Here is a 24,481-nt window from a genome sequence, read left to right on the forward strand (position 1 = left end):
TTCACACTTAAGACACTCTGCCTTCTTACCACCAGCGGAGCTGAAGTGGACCAACAGGAGCTCATCAGTGGTGCCGAGTTTGTCGGTCACAGCGCTGATCACTTCTCTTCCTGTCGCTGCCACAGCAACCCTGATTGTAGTGTATGTGTGATCACTGCAGTAGACCTTTAAAAGGACTGCACACGCATGCAAAAATCAACGTTACAGCTTGGATAAAGAAGGTGCACCGTCTATAAAAGGTATTCTCTCTCCTTGGAAGTTTTGTCCTTTTTATTTCAACACTGAATCATGTTCAATTTAAGTAGCCTTTTTTGACAAGCATTTACATAAAATACTCTTCCATGTCTAAGTGAAAATAAGGTGAATGCTTTATTTGATGCATACACCCCACTTACAGAAGTACATGATGCAAAGAAAAGATTCATGATCCATGATTACAAAACTGGCAGTCTGTCAATTTCTAATCAGAGCTGCTAACTCAGTGTTTACACCAAGAAAGTTAGTTCTGCTGTTTTCTCTCTGTCCATGATGTATGACAGACAATTTGTGTCTTTCCCTGGTTGACCTTGGTCAGCTTCCACATACACAATTTCTGTTGATTTTCACCTCTTACATATTATTATTGCAACTCAAACTATGTTTCTATAGCCACTTTCGTAGCAAAGTGCTTGAAAGAAAGACATTAAAGAGACGAAAAATATTAAGAATGAAAGACAAGCAAGCAGAGATCATGAAAGCTGCCAGAGAATTTTAAAAAAGATCATAAAACACTTTGACTCAATAAATTTAATGTCGGTCCGTCCATTAGATTTCGTTACATCTTGTGTACAAACAAAATGTTGTGCTGTTATGATAGCACGACAGGATTAGGTCAGAATCTCCAAAATATAAAAGCTGTCTCCTGAGGATGCGAATATCCACAATAAATTGCACATCTAACAGACAGTTGTAAAAATATCTTGCACCTCAGAACATGGCACTTGTAGAGTAAAAGACAAATAATTTTCACACAAACACAGCTGAACTCACTGTCGTCTTGATTCCTAATGGGCTGTTTCTTCTGCAGCCTTTCCTCTCCATTGCTGAACTGTCGTATTAGGGTCTTCTATTTTAGGACAGAATCCACATCAGTCTGATGACAACATGCAAAATGCAACACAAAACATCAAAAACAATAGTGTGGGCCTACCTTTTTTGCTGACTTCGCCTCTTCTGAGCTACAAAACACGCAAAGTTAGACAATGAAGGATTCTGGTACATAAAACAATCGCACTGAAAGGTAATCTTGCAGAAATTAAAAATACATACTGCAATTTGACGATTTTCTCCAGATCAGGAACCAAGTCTTTCAGAGCTCTCAGCATCCGAGAATCATTTGATAAACTTCCATACAGCTCCTACAGAGACAGACAGGATAAAGCACTCAGACTGTGCAGAAGATCTGTGAAAGCTTTTCAATTTACTGCATTTGAACGCTCGCTCATGTTCACCTCTAGGAAAGAGACTGCAGCAGGTTCCTCTTGTAGCAGGTATGTGTGTGTGTTTGCCCAGCGCAGGGCCAGAATGAGGGCCCTCCTCTTACTGTTGAGTGTGTACTCCAGCCTCTCTTGCTCAGAGCCAGGAGGAGACGCCGCATGGTAGGTGCACACAAGGTTAAAGGTAAATACAGAGATGCTATGCTCCTGGTGCAATAAGAACAAAGACAGAGGGTGGTATCCAATTTGTCTCCATTTAAGACCTGCACAACTGCAGGATGAATCCAAACACTCAACCATAACAGCGGTTAAATCCATATTTTTATGCAACTAGTGATAAGAGTTTTTAAATCCAGTCCCCCGTTTATCAGGTGCTACTTCCCACTTAATGAAGTAAACAACTAGAAGAAACCCAATGACTTCTATTTAATAAAGATGGGATCAACTTTTGATCTACTTAAACTGCCTCTCTGGTCATTCATTACACAACTGCATATTTAGCTTTTTGCTTGAAAATAATTCCTTCTTGTCTTAAATGGCTTAGATTCAACTATAAACTATTGTTGTAGAATGAAGTCCCTGCCTTTTCTTCCATCAGTCCCTCAGCTAATTGATGCCACTCGCTTCTAGCTCACCTACAACTCTACCAAAGCTAGTCTACAATATGAAAAGCTGCAGTAAATCAGCTCTGAAAAACAACAGTGATACGTAAAACCCCACCACACAAGTTGACAAGACTGGTTCCTTAAGTTTGTTACATATGAAACCTTGGAAGTCTGAATCTATATGTATGAGACTGTGGTACACCACAATGCTAGGTGGTTTTGTAGAATATAAAAAGTAACTACATTTAAGTACAAATACTTTCATTTTTCACACCATTTAGCAAAGATCTCAGCAATTCACTCTGTCACATCTACGCTACTATGTTTAAGACACAAACGAAGCACAAGTTCGTCTGGGATTACAACTTGTTACTAAGGTGTGAAGGTGACATGTCACAGTACATTAGTGCTTTTTGATCACCTGCTGCTTCCATAGGCATAGCTGGGAAGCTTGGCAATCTGTGATGCTGTGAATAGCACTGTTAGAGTAAAATGGTGCAAGGTGGGGTTACAAATCATATCAAACAAAATGCTTGTTCTTTGAAATGTCTTACACACATGTGTGACATTGAATAAATTGAGAGGAAAGTACCGTACACTAAAGCAAGGAGAGCAAGAGAGAATGAAGGCAAAAAAAGGATATTGTGCCATGAGTAGAGGGCACATCTGGCTGTTGGGCATGAAGACACAGTGCATGAGGACAAAATCATCCACTGCTGGGTCTAGCAGATGAGAAGAAGGACCGCAAGGAGAGTCAGGGGGAAACAGAAAATACTAGAGTTTAAAAGACAAATCAAGAGTTTCAAAAGGTAGAGAAACTGCAGTCATCATGAATCTGTCCATCCTTATCACACATCTATTTGATAAAGTGTGTAGTATTGTTGGTATATCGAGGCCACATCAAGGTCAAATTAACAAACTGTTAGAACTGAATTTAAAACTGAACTTCTCTAAATAAAGTGAATGGTACATGGCACAGAACATAATTCAGTGAATAAACACAGAAGAAATATTTGTTTACAGTATTTAAAAATAACAGCTTGGTACTGTAGTTTGGGTAACATTATTTAACACAGATTTCAATAAATAACTACTTGCAGTGTACGACACAAAAATTCAATCAGTTTAATCCAACTTAGGTTCACTAGCCCATTCATTTTGCATTCAGTGATCTGTTAAGCTACCTGGTTCACTGTGATGTATGTCCATTCTCATCGTCTCCAGGAAGTGTTCAAGAATCTTCTCTGGTGTTCCCGATATCACAGTGTATCTGCAAAACGCACAAAGAGTTACATTCTTTAAAAAAAAAAAAATTAGCTGAAATACTGTAGCATATAATTTTTTTTATTAACTTATAGGCATGTCTGTAACTACTATATTCAGATATATGCACCCAAACACGCACACATACTTGATGCTTCCCAGCGTGGAGGCTCGGGGACTCTTTTCCAACACCAGCACAGCTTGTTCATGCTCTTTCAAACGCACTGTGTTGGCTTCCACATCCTAAAAGTACAAGAAGAACTAAATCAGCATCAATATGACATTCACAGTGTAATACATCTCACAAGTCAGAGGAGGGAGACAAACATCACAGTCTGGCAGCATCACATAGTGACATAATGTAATATAATGTTTCAGACAGCCTTAAAGATGCACCTAAATGTTTTTTCCTTTTTGCCTTGATTCATATGGTGTTAAATGGTTTGCCTTTAAATTCTGACTTGCATATTAAATACTATGCTGTGCCTACACGAGTATACATTTTTAATAGGAAAATATTGGAAAAAGGAGATGTGTCGCTGCTGCATTTGCACTTGCATTACATTCAGGGATAAATGTCCGCCCACCCTGAGTATCCTGTTGAAGTCTTCCTTATCCACACGAAGGAAGTGGCAGTTGTCCTCTCTCAGGACAATGGAGGCAGCTCGAGGTGAATCTGTAACCAGGGCCAACTTTCCAAAGTCATCGCCCTCGTGAAGCGTACACACCACACCCTGAGATATACAGAACACACACACGCATGAATGAACACGTACATGAACACGCAGCAAGATACAAACAACCACACACACAAACACAGTTTGCAAGTCATCTTTAGCCCTGAAGAAAAATCCAAAAGGAACAAGAATACCCAGGACCGGGATGAATCATCTGTGTCTGCCCATGTGCATGCATTCCTTTATGTACGTGTGTGATCAATGTGTGTGAGCATTTTGCCTGTACAGCAGTTGTGAATTTGTGTATGCGTACAATCCCTTAAGCCACTTAATCACAATGATGAGTCATGATGAGCTGTGCAGAGTTTTCCCAATTCCACTGCTGGTGTTTCCCAGCCCCACAGGGCACAAACTGCTGGTTTACATACAGGCATGAAGAGATACACTCTTAATCCACTAAATGCAGAGGAAATATCACCAAATGAAGTAGAAAACTACAACAATGCCCGCATGTCAAACAAAGCACACCCACACACCTTGCCATAGATAACCACATTAACTGAGCCCTTCTGGATGATGTACCATGATGTGCCCTCTTCTCCTTGGTTGAACACTGGAAGATAAAGAAAACAAACACACATCACCTCCATATACAAGGACAGAGGTTTTCAATCTGTGAAGAGGGGGCAAGAATCTAAGGATGAGCTGCATTCATGTAAAACTTGCACTCTTAAGTAAGTCAATTGTAAACACACACACACGATACACTTATTTTTAGATTCAGTGTAGCTTACACTTCCTGAGGATGTAATTACCACCACGTGTCCATAACAAATCAACAACCAGAAACACACTAAATAGTAAAGAGCAAAACAAAGATGCTTCTTCAGGCAGCTAATTCGCCTTAATGGTGCACATCTGTCTAATGTGTTGAGTGTGATTGTATATCAAATCAAGGAAACAAAAAGTCATAACTTATAAAAATCAAATGATATTAACTTTCTGTGCTGTAATATCAATATTTTGTATAAGTAATAAATATCCCATTAATGGGTGAGTCTGAGTTCAAAGCAGAGCATCACACTTTGAAAAACTGTTTAGTAATATATGCACAAACAAAAATGCACTGCAGGACATAAAAGGACTCACACACAGTTCCAGCTTTTGCATGTGACTCAAAGATCACCACGCTTGCCAGTTCCCTCTTCACCTGCAAAATACAGTTTCAAAACTCAGGTCATCGTGGATTTAGCTGCACTGCAGAAAAATGCGAGAGAACAACAAAATGCAGAGTTAAGGGATTATTAAAGTAACCAAGCAGTCCTTGCAATCTTTGCCTCTGTACTGTCATTTATAGCATAAAAAAACAGGATAAACTTTAAACAACATTTCTGGATTTTGTGAATAACTTTTACATTCATTTATTTAAATTTTAACACTGAACTAAAACACTGAATAAAAGCACATGGAGACATTTAGTTTGCTTTAATTTATATGTTTAAAGTCCCATTTTCAGAACGACTGTGGAGGTCGCTGGGACAAAAAAGTTGTTAAAAAGCTACAAAGCTTAATTTGTCAGCCTAATGAATCTGTCAAATTCCTGGTATGTAATATGCAATGCAGTAATAATGGGATTGTATCTAATATTTGCAAATGTAGTTGATATTTGAGGAGGAACACGTGAGCTGAAACAAAAACACAGTTGAGGCAGCACAGACCCAAGTACTCCTCTATATAGTGACTTCTTGACAGAACTTTGTCCCAAACCACTGGTAAGAGAAAAGCTGCACCAACTAACTCCCCCTTTAGTGTGGAAATATGGAATAATAATAATGACTGGAAACATGTGAAAAGACTAGACAATACTGGACCAAATTTGGGAGGTAGACTCATAAACTGTTTGATGTGTTCAGGATTTTCTGAGTGGGACTTAAATTATGGCTCAATGGCTTTGCATGACCCCTCCCCCTAACACGATAATATTACGCAAAAAGAGCACGTCTGCATCAGTGGTTCATCTACTTCATCGTGATGCCGACTGCAGCCTACAGTTTACCAGCTTCTTCTGCAACTGCATCTTCCCTAAAGGCCAGAATTAGCAGAACAACTCGGTGTAATTATTGAAAATTCCAAAGAATGTTCAGATGAAGAAGCAGTGGCTTGATTTTGTAAACAGTCACACTGACGGTGACCATTTTACGTTGGGTATGTTTTACGGATAATCTGCTACTGGTGAATGGGATCAAACTGACTGTCTCCATACTTGGCTTTCATCATTCTCTCCCACCAATGAGTGTAAAATGCCTTGTGCTCAGTGTATTATAGCAGATAAGTTCATCCACAGCTACACAGTGACAAAAATATTCCACTTTTTTGTGATTTCACGTCAAGCCTGTTTGATTAGGTTAAAACAAAGACAGGTCTGTGCACAATTAGCGTGGTTCATTTAGGCTCAGAGCAGAGTATATTGCTTATTTTTTAATATATTTGCCAATTTTTTAATCATTCAATTTTAGCTGACTGGTTATTAACAGGTTTCTGTGGTTTGACAAACTGATAGCACATTTTTTTAAAAGTTTTACACAGACTGTAGACTGCACAAAGTGGTTCTGATGTACTAGCAGCCTTCCTAAGAACCTGCACTGTCCCTTTAAAACAGAAGTGGAGCGGCTGACTCACAGTGTTGGAGAGGTGAGCTAAGGCCTTGATGTGAAGCAGCTCATCATAGATGATCTCTAGGTCATCCCCTGTCCTCTGACCAGGCCTACAGACACGCAGAGGTTAGTCAGAATAAACTCACCATGAAGATTTCATGCATGCACTTCACCTCCTATCACGCATAAGTAAAATTAGATTTGACACATTCTAATATTAAAATAATATATTTTCAAATTTGTTACAACAGATGATTTCCTATTATTTTGCATGCTAATAATGTCTATTAGAAATGTTGGATTTGGATTACATTTGGTTGAATTAGCAGAGTCTCCATCATAACTGAAATCCAATTTTTAAAAAAAATCACTGTAGCAGAAGAGTAAATTATGCATGAAAAACAACAGCAAATGGTTAAATTAGCTCTCTGGGCTTTAGTCAAGAAACATATTAATCAAAAAACATGTTGACGTAATGTAGTTAAGGCATTAAATGTCTAAATAGTAGGCAATAGCTCTTTTACTATAATATACTAGTGGATTGCATTAACACTGTAATGTAAGTACAGTAATGTACTATGATTGACTGTTACTGACGACTTCCTGAGGATCATGCGCAGCAGTGCGTCAGGGCCAATCTGAGCGAGGAAGAGGATAGTCTCTGGCAGCTCTTCCTCACTCTCCCTCTTCTCTTCCTCACTAGGTAACGGTGTGTCCTCCTCCTCATCATCAAGAAAACGGTAGAACAGGTATTTATCCTGGAAACCCAGCTCCTGGTCCACTGAAGAGCAGAAAAACAGTCAAAACACACATATACCCAATTAAATGCACACAGTGTACGTGCCTGCTGATGCTGCTTTAATATGACAGAACATCATTTCAGACCTTTTTTGAAGTGAATGACCTAAGAGAATGAGATCAATCGATATTTTATGTTCAAGCCTAATAAACATGTAATTAAATCTTACTTTGATATTCATACAATCACTCTGATTGATGTTCAGGTTCAAAGCTCACAGTCTAACTCAAAAGTCAAACAGTGGCACTTTCCTTTCAGCCTGAAACCAATTTTCAATTCATACTTTCAAAAACACTTCGTTACCCTGAACAATGCATGAAGTAAAACAAGGATAATGTGAAGAACTAAACCTCCTGCCTTCTTTAGCTGCTTTGCAACAGAGGTTTGGGAAGTGACTGCAGGACTTCATAATGTATGGCATGTATGTTAACTGCACAGACGATGACAAAAAAAGTTTTCTTCACCGTGATTAAGCACTCCTTCTTCTAGCAGGGCCTGCCACATCCCAACAGCATGGGACCGTGTGAGCACACAGGCGCTCTGCAGCACCAACCAGTCCACCAGCTCTGTGCCTACACAGCATTGTCTGCAACACATATGTAAACACATTGTTCAAATAAATGCAGAGAAATGAGAAAAAAAAGTCTGAACACTGAACGCACAGATAATTTCCCTAAGCCCCATGCATGCTAATAATTTTGGACAAATACACACAACTGGAACAGACTCACATACCTGTAAGTCTTGAGGTGATACTTCCTATCTCGAATCATGTGCGGTGCTCTGGATAGGATGGCATTGCGGAGAACCTTTCCCGCTCTCTGCAGCTTCTCTGAGGGAATCTACGACACAGAGGAACACCAAGAACTCTCATTTCTTGTAAAACAGCAGGAAAAAGTTGCACTTAAATCATTTTGATCATTGACCTAAAATTTGTTAATTCTGTGTGAGGTAACTGAGTTTGTGCACAGCAGATTGTAAGTTAGGCGAGTGACTGCATACACCACTTGTATCAGTAATACTGCATCAAAACACACAGTACATACAAGCAGATACAACCTTTACAGAGCACACCTGCATCTTAGACAGAGAGGAAAATGACAGATGTGTATACACATACAGCTGCTGTTGAAAACAACAAAGTAAGGCATGTTAATTGGGCAGATGGGATCTTTCTTCTATGTGCATGCATTAGCCAACATTAGCATAACTACAGAGCATCACAGCTGTGAGTCATCACTAGTCTCTGCTCTGAAAACGCACACACCTCCAAAATCCATTCGGGCACTTTGCTTCATTCACAAACATGAACGTATGCACTGTACAAAAACAGCTTATGACACAGTGGATGCGTTTACCGTGCCTTCTCTATGCTGTAAAGAAGCAAGAACCACTCAGTCTCAACAATAAACCACAGCATTTATTCAAACATTAAAATACTGAGCGGCTATCTGCATCCAACATACGAGACTAAAATATTACATAATGCTTTTCTGCCTAAACACCTACAGATATTGTGGCACAAGCAGAGAGGCAAACCGAAATATAAATTAAGGCTGTGTGGTGCAGTGATTTGGTTTGATCCTTTATTTCAATTCCTAAACAATTACAAGGCTGTGATCTGAAGGAAGCATTTACCTTGCTGTGCGATTTGTTTGCAGAGTCTGAGTTCATATTGTCTTTGTCTGTGAGTCCTGAGGAGAGAAACTGTCATCAGGCTAGTTCATTCATCAATTTTCATTGAATGTAGATACTTCTCACTCCCAAAGCATTGAAACAAAACCTGTCGCACTTGAAAAAGAGGCAGGAGTATTTTATAATACAGACAAAAATGCTATAAAGGTGCTCCTGCTGTTTGCGCCATTATACAGAACGTTTCTCTGCTTGCGTATTTTTGACATCTGCTACACAATTCCACGTTACTGTTTGTTTTTACAACGGAACAGGTCCATTAATTAGTCATATCAGAAACATTCAAAGCGTGTTTTCCTTTCCCAGGAGAGCATTTGTGTGTCTACTCACTGTCATTGTTGGATCCACTCTCCATGGCTCCATAAGGAGGGGCCAACAGTCCAGCCAGGCTCTGACGATACTTCTACAAGACAGCGCACATAAGTACACATCAGTTTCGAAAACATTCGCACCTCAGCCACTGCTGTGATGTATCATTTATAAAGCATCATCATGTTTTATACATCAAAACCCATTACTGCTGTTGGTGTCTTTCCCTGAGGCACACAATGTTACTTGCACACAGAAGCGCAAGTGCCCCTCAAAACAAAGCCTTTTGTACAACCGAGATCATTTACATGCAGAACAACTAACATTATATAATACACACACGCACGCACGCACACACACACACACACACACACACAGCAGCAGCATTCACATGGGGGTTAAGCTGCTAAATGTGTGCAGATGCTGTTCTTACAGCTGTTAAGAGCAATAAACTGTGATTGCACGTTTAAAGCAGAGACACTGAAACACACACAGCAAGTCATTTTCAGCCTGAATGTGTCACCGCTCTTCTGCAAGGTTATTATCAAGCAGCCCATGCCTTCTGAGGACTGCCAGGAACTCGCACACTGACAGAGAGAGGAACAGAGAGAGCATCTGTTTGACCTAAAGACACAAACGCTCTCCTATCCATGTTTTCCTTGCACACACACACAACCAAGAAGATAAACAAGCAGCTACATCTCAATATTAAAGCCAAACAGCAGAAAACAGTTCCAGGGAGTTGCGGTTACATTTTGTGAAAAGACAACAGAAACAAAAATAAGCAAATATTACAATGAAACAGTGTCTCGCCCACAACAGACTACGCACAGGTACAGTCAAGGAGTCAGACTCACCTGAGGTAACACACTCGGCTGCCTAATGCTGGAGGTAGTGAAACCCCATAGAGCTGCCCTCTGCTCCTTTACAACTCACACACACACACACACGCCACCGGATAGCATCCTGCTTAAAACAAGCTGCTCGCTTCCTTTCCTTTCTCCCTTCCAGTCACACAGTCACCCCAGTGTCTGTCTCAGTCTCTCGCTTGCCCTCTCTCGCTGCGATCAAGCCAAGAACCAAACCACTTTCTCTCACAGGTTACCACGGTGATCTGAGTCCCTGTATTACTGAGCTACTCCAGTGGAGGAGGAGGAGGGATGAATGTCGGTGAGGATGGAGGGCAGGAGGAAAGGAGGAAGGAGGCTGGTAAAAGAGACACGGCCAGTAGAGGACAGAGGAAGTGGGCATGAGAAACATAAAGCAGGTGAAAAGGGGTTAAAAAAATTAGAGGAAAGATAAAGTAAGAAATGCTCACAATACCAGGCAGCCACTGTCCAGGACAAACAATCATCTGCAGTAACTGTTAAATATGTTGCATGATTTCAAATACAGGGCATTTTGCATTTGCACTCTTTTCATTCATCTCACTTGCACTTGGTGCTAGAATTATGGATATTCCTTTCTTTCATCCTTTGATCAAACACATGACTGTATTCATCCCCTGGCTTTCTAGTCGTCGCCCCACACAAGCACATGCGCACACTGACACGCTCATAACACACAAAGATCCTTTTACTACGAGCTTCAAAATAGGACAACCTCGGGCTACGTTTTCTGCTTTATGTCCACAGTCCCAAAATAGACAGCAGAGAAGGAGAAGAGTGCACTTAGTTGATAAACAAATGCACAACAACCCCAATTATAGACAGCACACATGCTTTAATAAGCAATTATCATCTTATCTTGGTCTTACATGCTCCTGTGGCATAAAACAGAAATGTCACGTTTCCACAAATCTAATTTCTTCTTCTCCAGTGATAATACTGAGGAGGTCTTTTTTCCATGAATGGCAACAGCGTGATAGATGTGTGTTTTATACAAATACTGAAAACAGGAAAGCTGTCAAAACACCCCTTGTTCTTAGAGAAGATTTGTGTATATACAAAGGGGTCTAATCCACGTATAAAGGGGAAACAATTTAGCTAAAGAGATGCTAAGCGCAGCACGAGTCAGTCAATATTTGGAACACAACACACTCATGCTATTTTTAAAGGATAATTTGTGATTCATACTAGCTTTTAGGCTGCAGTAGTGTCCTTGAGCAAGACGCTGTCGCCTCAAAGTGAACAAGGACAAGCAAAGAGACAGCTCCCTCACAATAACAAGCATGAAAACCATAATTTATATAAAGACAAAATGTAAAATATCTTATGTCAATAAAAACTGGAGATTTTTGGATTTGACCGACTGAAAAGCACAGGTCCTTAGAACACACTACCCTGGGTGCTGACTGTGAAGCTACAGAGAACAGACCCACTGCTCTGCCAGGACTTCCTCTCAGAGTTGGACCCAGTGAATAGAGGCAGCAGCGTCAACAAGGAGGCCCACAGAGAGGCAGCTACTACAATGCCAGCTCTCAAAGGCGAGGCCAGTGCCCAGGCTGAAGCCATGTTAGCGTTGATTCCACTAGTTTGTGAGACAGTCAGTATGACTATGACCCTTTACGTTTCAGTGGCAGTGCAGTCATTCAGCTGATTCAAGCTACATCTGCAATATACCATATCAGACCTTACCGTTTGTACAACTTCCTGTGCATGACCTTTTCATGTTTAACCCTTTGCATGCCAAAACCCATCAGCAGGTTGGAAAGGTCTGTTATTCTATAAAAAAATGGTAATAGATGACAGTATTTATCAGAGCCAAAAACTCTAAAAACTTTAACTTTCCATTGACTATTCATCCACGATGTGCCGTTCACTCAAAAATTATATCATTCTACATGCTTCATTTCAAATATCACTAAAAATAAACTGTCTACACTAAACAGATTCTGTAAAAAACAAAAAATACTGTGCTCCTCTGCACAACTGGAAGGCCATTAGTGGCACAGAAGTGACCACAGATGTGTCACAAAAATTCAGGCATATTTAGCTGACCTGGCCTGATCTACGGGTTTTCTGTACACAGAGTCAATAGGAGGCAAGTATGAAAGCAAATTAAAGAGGTAAAGGGTATTATATCTCCAGCATGTCAAGCCACCATTTTTTTTAACCAGCACTGGTAACAGAAGTGCACACAAAAATGTTCAACATGTTGATTCCAGATTTTTCATTTTGTAAAATGAAAATCAAAGAAATGTCTTTTAGATTTTTTTTTGATTTGATATTAAATATTTGTCACACAGCTCAAAAACATCTTCGAGTTTCTTCTTTGAGTTCTCGCTACTTCTAGCCATTGTTTTTAAAGTTTCAGAAGAGGCACATGATTTTATAATGCAGTGAAAATGAGTCTGCAGAGAGTAAAAATGTGACAGGAGCAAAAAACTTCAGAAACTGTTCCGATGTTCAGAGAGTGAATCTGAAAAGGACAGATAACCCATAACTTCAGTTTTGGTGATTGAAAGCGTGTTGTAACACAGTTGCATTTACATATTTAAATAGCTCATTATTTAGTCATACGGACACACTGATCATCATATTCCTAGTTGAGAAAAATGGAAATCAGTTGGGCCATGTCCTTTGAAAATGTATTTTGTAAATGTGTTCCAATTTCATTGAAACATTTCCCCTCAAGCTTTTGACTCCCTCACTGAAGTAATGTGATGCTTCTTCTGAGATGGAAAACCACATTTATTATATGAAAACAGATCGTAATTGTCATATTAAAACTTTGAAGAGATTTATGGTTTGCTGATACTCTATATCTGAATAGACCATTTTCACTCAGCGTAGATAGAAACCTATCTATCCTGTCTAAATATATGATGTGACAGACAAGTTTTTACCTTTAACTTATCATTATGAACTAAATTATGCAAAAGACAATGACACCATTAGCGATTAGATTTTTTTCCCTGTAAGCCTTGCTTTCGTTATGCAATTCTGTCTGGCACCAGGTACAAACGAAGGCTCGATTTACGGTAAAAGCAAAGTGCATTTGCAATTGCACAAGCAGAACATGCGGAGGATAGTGCTTTTATTTTCCCCAGTAGCTATCAGTAGCTTTCCCCAGGTAGCTGAAATGGCAAACTGTGAAGCAATCAGAGTAACTGTGGAAATTCTACCAAACAAAAAAAAAAGAGCCCTGTTGTCGGAGGAAGCAAAATAGAAATCGAAGAGAGAGTGATTGAAATGGAGGCCAAACAAGAGTGAATGTCAGACTGGCATTCACTGGCTGGAGAGAGCTCCTTGACATGGGAGATGTCAAAATCAACTTTCAGGGAGCATGATTTTTAAAGAACAAAAACTTCCTATGTATTAACACCAGCAAGGTTTTACTCTGCTTTTATCACAGCATTGAGATCAAGATTTCTATTGCAAAGTGGGACTCTTATCCCAGAATGATCAGCCTTCTTCCTACGGTCCAAAGCAATAAATAAATAAATGTAAAATATCAAATTTAGTTATTGGTAGCAAATATTAAGATTTGCAAATTATTTTTGAAAGCTTCAGTTCAAGATAAAATGTTTAGGACATTTAAAACATGCTGGATCTTTACCACATAGGGCACCGTCCAAATGATAACTAATGTATATTGCAATGTAAGAATGAGAATTTTAAATATTATTTTAAGCAGTATAGGAGATAGAACAATTATCACAAAAAAGTAATAATGATTAATCAGTAAAATAGTTCCAATAAGACAATGCAAACACCTTTCTTGAAACAATCTCAGAAATTTAAACTGCTAGGAAGAAACAGTAGTAAGAGATAAACCTAGTGTCAGACACGCTGCATATTGTAATCTTAAATTGCAGCCTTTGTTATTCGCACTGATTCAAATTGTGACTTTCATTTGAAACCAATTCCTTGTTTAGCCCTATTCGTTACTCTTGTAGGCCATAGCCATGTTCAGTGTGTTGTTCATCTCTGAGAGCAGCAGCAGCGACACCACTTGAGAACACTGGGGTGTTGGTTACCACTTTGAAAAGGGCAATTTATTAATAGTTTTAACTAAGACAACTCACATATTTCAACCTATACATTAAAGAAATGTGATATTCAAGTAGATTGAGCAATGCATTTCAAAATGCCTTAATGACATTTAAAGAGATCACCTTAGGGTGTTTGCTGACCTTTCCATCACTGCAATACAATAAATAATTTTGTTGTCAATCTGTAGGTATCTGAGCCTGAGAACAAACCAAGACACTTCAGACTAATATTTTAAAGCAATGTACATTTGAATCAAACAATAAAAAAGTAGCTAAGGAGTCATTTCTGCTACGTTTAGATGTTTCCAACTCACTATCTGCAGTGATCATACTGCACATTTGTACCACTTGGTCCATCATCTCTTGTTTTGCATTAAGTCGCAGCATGCTGCAAAAACAACACACACCAGTTATTACACAGAAGCATACACAGCAATGCATGGCACAAATACACTCCTCACTCCCTCTCCCTGTACTTTAAATAGCTTTTTGTTGAGTCACCTGAGGCGTGTATCCAATAGGTGGAACAAAAGGCATCATTATGGTGGACAGCCCCCTCGTGGCTAAAAGAACAACTACAATGGGAGGCTGCTTAAAATATTGCAGTCTCCAAAGAAAACCTCTTTCCACATGCGGAGTTCATGCTGAATCATGAAGTTCCACCTCACACTCAAAATTTTATGCCCTTTTTCGATGTTTTCACATATATTTTTTTTACTCTCACCTCCCAGAGGCTCTTAAACTCTCTCTGCTCGATCCGGAGCAGCTCGCTGGTCTCTCTGCTGACAATGGTAGCGTGGCGAGGTGTGTTATCCAGGATGGACTCCCCGAAGGCCGTCCCAATCCCCAAAGTGCAGATCGTGACGGCATCCTGCACAGAGGCATGACAAATCTGTTTGAACCGCTGCTATAACACAGGAGCAGTTATAATAACGGTTTTCTAGCAACAAAACCACTCGCTACATAGTGAGACGATACAGTAGTAGCTATAGGCAATATGTCAAAGATTTCCTTCATGACCTTGTACAGACATGGAGAGCAGATGGATTAATGTGTGGTAATTAATGGAAAAAAATTCAAATATGAGGTACTGGTGAACGGTGTCTCCAGCAAAAGAGATATCACTGGGTGCTGGGTATGGCTGTACAGGCTAGAGGCAAGGAAACACACACAAACCAATACTATCCAGTGATTTAAAAAAATATTCTGCATGTTATGGAAACCTTTTCAGCTGTCCAAACTGACATTTCAAATATAGCCACAGAAACTAGGCCACCAACGGCACTTTAGGGCTACATACATGAAAAGGACATTTCACAATGGAGGAGCTTCTTATCTCCGTCTCTCACTGGGAACAAATCCTCTCCCTCTCTTCTCCCACATGTCATTCGTCTCCTTTATATGTACAGTACAGCCCTATTTTCACACTCTCGCGTAAACGGTGTAAAGTGTAGCACAATTCTCAGCGGGCCTGTTTTCTGTGCTGTGGTAGCTTTGCTCTGGCATATTTAAGTAGGGAGACATGAGCTAATGTACCAGAACAATGTCAGCATTGAGTAGAGCAGTACAAGCTCTCTAACATGAGGAGCACTTGTAGAGCAGCCCGGATGTTGACAGAGGAGGTTATAATAGAAATAGCACAAGCGGAAGTAGGAATACATCAACCATAAAATATTACATCTCTACAAAGTAGAAAAGGTAATTAGAGAATTCAGCAGTGCTCATGATTCAGGATTCATTATTCATTTGGGAGATCAGGTGAAATGTGTGTGAGACAGCAGCACGAAGCAAGGTAATATGTCAGTATGTAGCTTCTAATGTAATTTGAATTTGATGATATGAATGTTACCTGGTGGTTGGCGGTTTCTGACACTTTGACATCGAGGGAGCCAGACAGGACAGCATACCAACTGGTGCCTATGTCACCCTGCCGAAACACTGCATACAGGAAAATACATTAAACAGTATTGAAAGCTGATGGGAAAATAGCATTTCACTGTGGACAAACAACAGGTTAATACATTCATCAAAATATACACTCCCAATACTTAATATATCCCAATCCCTGTTATTTAGAAGAAGGATTTGTGAAAACGGACACTTGAGATTTGTCAGCTTGAGGAAATACTTGTATTGTTTTGTATTTAGCTGTATTTTTAGTTACATTTCTACACACAATTCAATAAAGAGAAGACATTTTTTCAAATCTTTCTTGCCATGATACTGATCCAGAAAGTCCTAAATTCTGCATTTTTCTCTGTTAAGTATGACTTAAATTATGCTCTTATGCAGTTATGTGACATTTTGTACAAGACAGTGCTCTTATGATGTGACATTGTGAATTTCATTATGAATTAAATTTTTGTAAAAAAAAAAAATGATATCCTTAATTGAAAAGAGAACAAATGTCCACTTCTAGTACAAATTAAATTCATTTAAAAGTCAAAGGCTCATTGCGGATGTCTAGTGTCTATGCAGTTTCTTAAACCTTAATCTCTCTAACTGAGGCACCACCACACTCCTCTGATAAATTTTATGATGCTATATTCTGTCATTTCAATTTTCTATGATTTTGTTAACCAATTTATTCCTAATGATATTCATATCATGGTTTCCTGTTTTAAATAGTGTTTTGGGTTGCTGGGGACCCCAGTCGAAAGCACCCAATGGAACCATTTACCCATTTCTTGTTTGTCATGGATCCTTATGTAAAGCACTGGGTACTATTGGTGACATAAATAATAATGTTTAGTGAAGAAATAACATCACATTTTGCTATGATGGTTGTTTCTTTTAGTGGCTTACTGAGGTTGTCAGGGATCTCAGTCCGTAGTGCTTTGATGCTACAGAAAAAAAATGTTGGAAAGGTAAGGTTCCTCACCGGGCTGATCAAAAAAAAAAAAAAAGTCATTTATCAAGCCACAGTTTTTCAGATGTCAGGATTTGCAGCTATATTATATTCCACGAGCACAAAACTGACAAAATATCAATACTGCAATAATCTCTTTGGAGCTATACAAAGTTGTTTTTCCAGATGAGTGAACCAATATGCTAAGCTCGATATCCTACAAATGTGCTAAAAATAAGGTTTGCATGATTTATGTGGAGAGCTATACACAAGTAATTTAAAATAACAGTATTTTTTAATCTGATGCATCACTCTTCAAACACTCTTAAGCTATCTTCTGCAGCACAAGTGTCATAATAGCACATGGTGTATTGCATAATGATTTTTACTATGCTTACAGCCAGTCAGAATCTACTAGTGTCAGAAGCATATATTACCCTACAAAAGAACACATGATTTTATAATCCGACAGTATTGTATGTCTGTGTGTGCACGTGTACGTACATGTGATGCCTTTCTCCAGGCATTCATAGAAGGCACAGGCACAGATCTGTAGTAAGAGAGGAGGTGGGAACCTCTGGAAGGCTTTGACCTCTCTCAGCCTGGTCAGAATGATGTCCACGTCCTCTCCAGAGCGTTCCGCAGGCCTGTGCAGAGGAGAACCACAATTAAATCCAGCATCAGGTGTTAAAGACGGACAAGAAGATTTACTGCATGGTGTAACTTGTTCATTTTGACGGATTATATTTCTCATACAAGCCTATTTCTGCCTGAAGAGCAGGAAATCAATCAAAACCTACAGTATGCTTTGATGAATGGTAACAGTAAATAGCTGCAATTAGCAGTCAGTGGACTAAAATGTGAGAAATCTGCAGTATTGTCCTTAAAGTAAAAAGACAGCTCTATTGTTGTAGTGTTATCTATGCAATTAGTGTGTGCAAGTGTGTGTTTTAATACGTGTGTGTGTGAGCACGCTGGCGTCATTGTTCTGCCTGGTGTTTTAGCGATAACAGTGCAGAGTTACAGGCGCTATTTCTCTTGGCTCCGGCCCCCCACAGGGCGTTGATGTAAGATCTCATTTGTATTGCCGCTATTTCTAATACGCTTAAATTGGAGTGCACACATCTGTAAATCATTGTTGGACATCTAGGCGAGAACACACAGAAGTTTGATCCGAGAGCTTAAACACTCTGCTCTGCAAAGCGGTGGTGAAAAACTACAGAGCCAAAACGTCTCAAAGACACGCTGCAGTTAGCACCATTCATTCATTTATTTCTTCTCTTTGCTCCTGACTCATCCTCACACGTGTGTGCGTGCATGCATGTTGATACAGAATAGCTAATGCACTGCTCCGTTCTTCACAGATGAGAGGCTGTCTATCCCCTCCCCTCCTTTAGCTCCCTTCTTCCCTCACTCTCCTCTTTGTATGCCTCCTCTAAACATTTCTATAATCTCAATCTATTTTTCTCCCCTCCTCTCTCAAGACGTGCGTTTCCCTCAGAGTATGATAGGCAAGATGAAAAGGGAAAAAAATGACCTTGTTCTTCTTTAGGCAACCCATTTTCTCCTCTCCATTACTGGCACAGATTCCATCCATCCATGAAGTCCCACCATTTAGACTACCCCCTTTATTTCTGCTTTGCAAGCTCAAAGGCAGCACATGTACATACAGTAATAAACACCAATACATTTGTGTCCCTAAGCAGTGGATTGTTTCAGAACCTGGGACAATTCTTCCTGATAAACACAGACTGTGGCTCAAGGGCTGCACAACACATCTTCCAGTCTCAACATCTGCCACAAGCTCTGGGCGATTTCTCTGTCTGTTTTTCCTTTTTGTTGCCTCTGACTCATCCTCCCATCATCCACCTACTGTCTGTGTATTAGCCCTTGGTGCTCCAATAGAGCATCATATCCTAGTGTAGTCTGGGTTAATGGTTTCGACAGGTGCACCTCCCACACACTACAATAAGGAGAGACAGTGAGGTTAACTCTGCAGGGTTGAATGGTTAATACCAGCATCACCCTTCACCTACTCGTCTGCAGTCAAACTGTTAAGATCTGTCAGGTATAATCCCACGTTTAAATCCTCACACTTTCTTGTTTCCCCCACTGTGCTGTGTTTGCTCGCTCTCTGCCCGTCCAGAGGAATCTTCTTCCTCCGTTAGCGTGAGGCGAATGTGACCTGAGAGTTGTTCACCTTGTATCACTCAACCTCTGTCTCTCTTTTCTCTCTTCCTTGACTTCTCCTCCACTGTTCATGTCAGCAGAGATCTCAGCTTTCAACCACAAATTATGGCAAAACACACACACACACACGATTTACAAATCAACCAGCATGACACACTGAAGAGAAAATCGAGAGACAGCAGAAGGTTCTGCAGACTGTTTGAGTAAACATCCATCTGGGGAAGAAAAAAAAACACTGTTTCAAGACAAATAAATCATAGGTTGATGTTAAACAGCCAATCAAAATGTCAGACAGCATCAACAGATTATTTTAGCCACCAGATGAATAGGTTACTGTAACAGAGACTCTTCAACTGCATGTATGAAGCACTCCTGACACCCAGCTACATCACTGCTAACAATGTGAGATCCTGTCAAAAACAATGAATATTCATCAGCATAAACATGGCTTAGTTTACAATATACCCACCTAATTTACAAATTCAGTGTGGAAATGACTCATCAAGCTTTGAAATATTTGCAAATGCACCTACATAATACATACATTAGTGTAACATTTATTTTGTGGAACTGCTTTTCTTTGAGACTTACAGTTTTGCTTTGTCATCTTAAAGTGTCGCCACTGGGGCTCCACTCTTACATTTTCCTGCAGTAAAAACACATTACAGCCTCAACTTGCATTTGGACCGGTGCTGCGTTCATATTTGCTGGACCGTCTTTTACCTGCCGGGGCATCAGGGAACAAAATACATCAGATCTTATCTCACGTACTTCACACTCACAGGCAATAAATGTCTTCAGACGGATATATTAGAGACAGTCATATCTTAACCTCCGTCTTTCTTTCACCTTCCTCCCTTCCTCCCCGTCACACTTCACTTGCTCACATCAACAGTTGCTGTAGATGAAAGCTCACAAACATGAACATAGACACACACATATATATACACACTGCTGGATATTGATTGAATAAGAGGTGGATCACTTAAGAGCACAGAGTGCTCTACAATAAGATCCTGTCCAGTCCATCCTGCCCCACACCTACTACTGCGTATTAGCCGCAGTCAGCTTAAAATTCACAGAACCTTAGCCATTCACAATGCAAGAGTCACACCCCTCACACAGCTGTATATTCAATATTCCCAAATTATCCACACTTAAAACAACAAATTACCAAGACATTACACACAAAGCTGAACCTATTATACAACTGAACAATTAGTAAACTGAAAGAAAATTCCTAAATCATTTCTTAAAGCAAAAATAATCTAAATGTAGCACTTCCAGCTTCTCGAGTGAGCAAAACAAGCAATTAAAAGATGTCACCTCAGGCTTTAGTAAAATAAGAGGCATCTCTCACCAATTTGTAACATTCCATAGACAATTAGCAAATTAAATAATCATCAGAATAATTGCTAGCTGCAGTCACAAATTCAAATGCTTCTCCCAATGAGAAAACAGAACAGCACACTGTAGTTGGATATGCATCCTGTCTTATATCAGGTGAGGATGAGACGACAAGATGGTAGCTTCAGGTTGCCAATGGTAACATGAAGATGTGTCACAGAGGTGTGTGTACAGTATGCGTGGGTGTGTGAGCTGTGGGGTGCACGTCTTGTGTACCATTCACACTAATGAATGCACAGATCCCCTTCATCTTGTTTATTTATTTAAGTCTTCTCCCTTGGATACTGTGCTGCTTCAACACAGCATGCTGGCAGCACAGTATAGAACCTTTTACTGCTAATTGGGCAGTCTGATTAAAAGATTTCCTCTGCACTGCACAGCTTTTGGAGTTGTCAGACACAGACGCTGATAGAAACTGGCCGTCCAGTTATTCTTATCTGTTCAGTCAGACCAGACAGCCTCACATGCAGCACTGTGGCATGAAAAGGGGGGGAAAAAAAACACACACACACACACTGACCTGCCTCTAATCTATACTTTGATGAAATCCCCAACACATATGATGCAACATAAATGTAAAGCTATTTGATTTAAGCAGACAGACATAAACCATATGCGTCTCATCAGCCATCTATCACAGCTCATGCAGTGCAGAGACACCCCAGTGAACCTCGAAGCCACCAACGCCTTTTTGACCGGAGAGATTTTTTTTTAAAGGAGGGTGTGTATTGTCATGCACTGCAGCGTTGCAAACAACTATGCATCCACGGGAACTGACAGAGCAGAAACACGCTGAAAAACGAGGGCTTGTCGCATCAATATCGCACACTCACACAGTGCACACGCAGCGATCGCCGGTTCTGATTAATCACGTTGACGCGGATGAATGAAAAGCGGACTGAGAAAACACAATCGCTGCCGTGTGAGGATGCGCGGCGTGGCGGTGCATCGGGTGCCGTTGTGTTTCACCCACCTTTTATCCAGACAGCAGATCCACTCCGCCGACGGAGACGAATTGGGGGACGTCTGCACCGCGACCATCTTCCCCGGCTGTGTGTCGCTGTGATGGCACCGGAGGAGGCTGCCCGGTTGTCAGTGGTCGTTAATGAATGTAAGCTCCGGTTGCGCCCCCTCCCCGCCCCTCTGCTTCGAGCTGCCTCACACAACCACAGGCTGCTGCTGATGCTGCCGCCGCCGCCTTCATCCTGGCATGCAGATGACTGGTGTCAGTTTGCCTTAATGGGCTGTAGGAGGGTCAGAACAGCAGCAGTACTGTAGCACTCAGGGCAAGTCCTATGGGGAAAAACACATTAGACTGGTTATATCATACAGAATATAAATATATCATTTGTTTTAAGATGTTTAACGCATTAACAGTGCAGTACACCCCTGTGCAATAACACACAAATGTCAAACAACTCAAAGGTGTATCACCTCTCAACAGCTGCATTACTTCTAGTTGCTCTAATATATAATTAAAATTGCAGGCTTCACCATAGGAGCTCAGTGCAACAAAATGCAGTATATCTTTCAATACTGAGATTAAAATCTATCATTTTTAACACATCTTATGTGAACTTTTATTTTGTTCCTCAAGGCATGTTCTGCCATTTTTCAGAAACTGTTTACATACCTGCTTTTTGTTGGAGGGGTTGTACTGCTCTACTATTTTTTCAAAATACCCCAAAGGTGTTCTGTCAGGTTTTAAGGTGGACCACAAACACATGACCAAGTCATACTTGTCACATATTTTCTCTTCTTGTGTGCTTTTGGTAGTGTGTTGTAGATTATTTTGCTGGAATATTCATCCTCTGTCAAGCTTCTGGAGACCGGGAGTAATCTTGTCTGACAGTACTTTGGTATATCTGCTGGCATTAATGTGATAATCCATAAGTTTTTGGGGGTTTTTTGCACTCTTGTGGCACCATAAAATTACTCTCCCACCTCCATGCTTCACTGTCAGGACTGTGCATTCACTGTAGTAGTCTTGGTTCATGCCAAACATGCTGGACCCAATCTGAGCTGAACTAATTTATCTTGGTCTCATTTGACCTAAAAGTATACTCCAAATATTTAATCAGATTTCTTTTCATGTTCTTTAGTAAAGTGTCAACTTGCAGTTTTTTGCTCGACAGTAAATAAGATGCTTCTCTAGGACGCCTTCCAAGAAGTTATGCGGTGTTCTTCATACTATCTGAGCAGTCACAGAATCTCTGATTAGTGGTCTGATGACTTGTTCTCTACCTCCCGATTACTGCTGTAGCTGAGGTACCAGGGTTGTTAGCCGGTCAGTAATCTTCCTGTACCCTTTTGCATTTTGGGGGAGTCAATCAGATTATCGTAATTCCTCTGGTAATTCTTCTCCATGTGGAGCCATGATGCAGACATGCAGAGAGGCAAAGACAGGGACAGGTCATTTTCTAATCATGTTCACGCAATTAGGATAATTGGAAATCACAGCTGTCCTGAATTTTTTTGGGATCACAGGTTTTCTAACTTGTGTTGCAGTGATTGCAGGTTCTACTTTAGAGACATTTTTTATTGCAGTCTAAATGGTTTATTTTTGGTTGTTCATAAAAGGAAAATATTTCACTAATATCTTTGAGTAGTGATACAGTTTTGAATCAGTTGACGGGGAGTGTACTGCCTTCTTCGGCATAATGAACATTTCAGACCTACAATAACATCTGGGTCATATACAAAATGATGAATACAAAATCTAACACGAACACTATTTCTGGAAAAAAAAACTTCATCACCATGAATACTACAAAGGAATAAAACAACAAATGGTTTAAAACAACAGTGCATTTGTACGAGTGAAACACAGAAGGAAAGGAATCTGGGGAATCGTGATTACAAGGGTTCTCCCAACTGCCCCTCATTTAGACCAAAATGCTTTTTAAATAGCTCTGTGGCTCATCTTGTGTCATCCTAGGGCAAAAAGTAACCCTTACATTTAAAAAAAAAAAAATTAAACAAGCAAGCCATAGTTTGTACAGAGTGACTGGGATCCTATTATTACATCAAAATGTAAACTTTCAACATGGGAGATCCACAAGCGCGATTTGTAAGTGCTGCTTAAATGACAATCTCAAATGTTGGCAGTAATTCAGAAATAATTGCATCAAACTGCAGATGCACTTGTGATGGCATTTGGTTTTCTTATGGAAACATAGCAAATATAATGGAAGGTGAAAATTATATTGCATGTCACAAAAGTGGTTAAACCAGTCTATGGTATGTCCAGCTTCTCAGGATGGCTTTGCTAACTCTTAATATTTGTTCAAGATTGCCAGCGATACAGAAAACCCAAAGTGGCATGCATCATTTCTGTGTCTATTTAGGTTCAGATAAATAACATAAGATTAATAATACCAGATATGCAACCTCTATACATTGATATACAACCAAGCACTGTATCATAATATGCATTTATATTCTTGGCAAAACTAACATAATGAAAAACACTGTGATGCAAAAGGAGGCGAGGAGCCAAATCAGAGCATTTTCAGAATTCAGCCGGCCACATGAGACAAGATGGCATAGATGAGCTGCATTTGAACACCGTTTCTGTATTCGATAGCTTTAATGTGTCTAAAAAGATCAGTGCAAGATGCCTTGCG

General features: G+C 40.0%; 1 protein-coding gene across 3 annotated transcripts in view; it reads right to left on the reverse strand.

The window, feature by feature from the left end:
• The window catches only part of LOC110966845 (rap guanine nucleotide exchange factor 4-like), a 28,425-nt gene extending 6,318 nt beyond the window's left edge, over positions 1 to 22,107 (reverse strand). Inside the window, exons 1-21 of one of the 3 annotated variants that reach the window (XM_022216330.2) lie at positions 21,829 to 22,089; positions 17,763 to 17,905; positions 16,260 to 16,348; positions 15,135 to 15,281; positions 9,496 to 9,568; positions 9,112 to 9,167; positions 8,209 to 8,315; positions 7,938 to 8,059; positions 7,272 to 7,455; positions 6,700 to 6,784; positions 5,170 to 5,230; positions 4,557 to 4,633; positions 3,931 to 4,077; positions 3,492 to 3,586; positions 3,265 to 3,350; positions 2,724 to 2,802; positions 1,491 to 1,641; positions 1,309 to 1,397; positions 1,190 to 1,217; positions 1,030 to 1,105; positions 30 to 176 (exon numbers count right to left, since the gene is read on the reverse strand). In XM_022216330.2, coding sequence (XP_022072022.2) covers positions 30 to 176; positions 1,030 to 1,105; positions 1,190 to 1,217; positions 1,309 to 1,397; positions 1,491 to 1,641; positions 2,724 to 2,802; positions 3,265 to 3,350; positions 3,492 to 3,586; positions 3,931 to 4,077; positions 4,557 to 4,633; positions 5,170 to 5,230; positions 6,700 to 6,784; positions 7,272 to 7,455; positions 7,938 to 8,059; positions 8,209 to 8,315; positions 9,112 to 9,167; positions 9,496 to 9,568; positions 15,135 to 15,281; positions 16,260 to 16,348; positions 17,763 to 17,905; positions 21,829 to 21,896 — 2,110 coding nt within the window. In that variant the 5' untranslated portion in view covers positions 21,897 to 22,089. Of the gene's footprint in view, positions 1 to 29; positions 177 to 1,029; positions 1,106 to 1,189; positions 1,218 to 1,308; positions 1,398 to 1,490; positions 1,642 to 2,723; positions 2,803 to 3,264; positions 3,351 to 3,491; positions 3,587 to 3,930; positions 4,078 to 4,556; positions 4,634 to 5,169; positions 5,278 to 6,699; positions 6,785 to 7,271; positions 7,456 to 7,937; positions 8,060 to 8,208; positions 8,316 to 9,111; positions 9,168 to 9,495; positions 9,569 to 10,331; positions 10,627 to 15,134; positions 15,282 to 16,259; positions 16,349 to 17,762; positions 17,906 to 21,828 lie in introns of those variants that run through there. The other 2 variants (XM_022216331.2, XM_051952866.1) reach the window with 2 other exon arrangements.
• Between the last annotated feature and the right edge of the window lie 2,374 nt (positions 22,108 to 24,481).

This window comes from Acanthochromis polyacanthus, chromosome 9, assembly GCF_021347895.1.
Source record: "Acanthochromis polyacanthus isolate Apoly-LR-REF ecotype Palm Island chromosome 9, KAUST_Apoly_ChrSc, whole genome shotgun sequence".
Lineage (NCBI taxonomy): Eukaryota > Metazoa > Chordata > Actinopteri > Pomacentridae > Acanthochromis > Acanthochromis polyacanthus.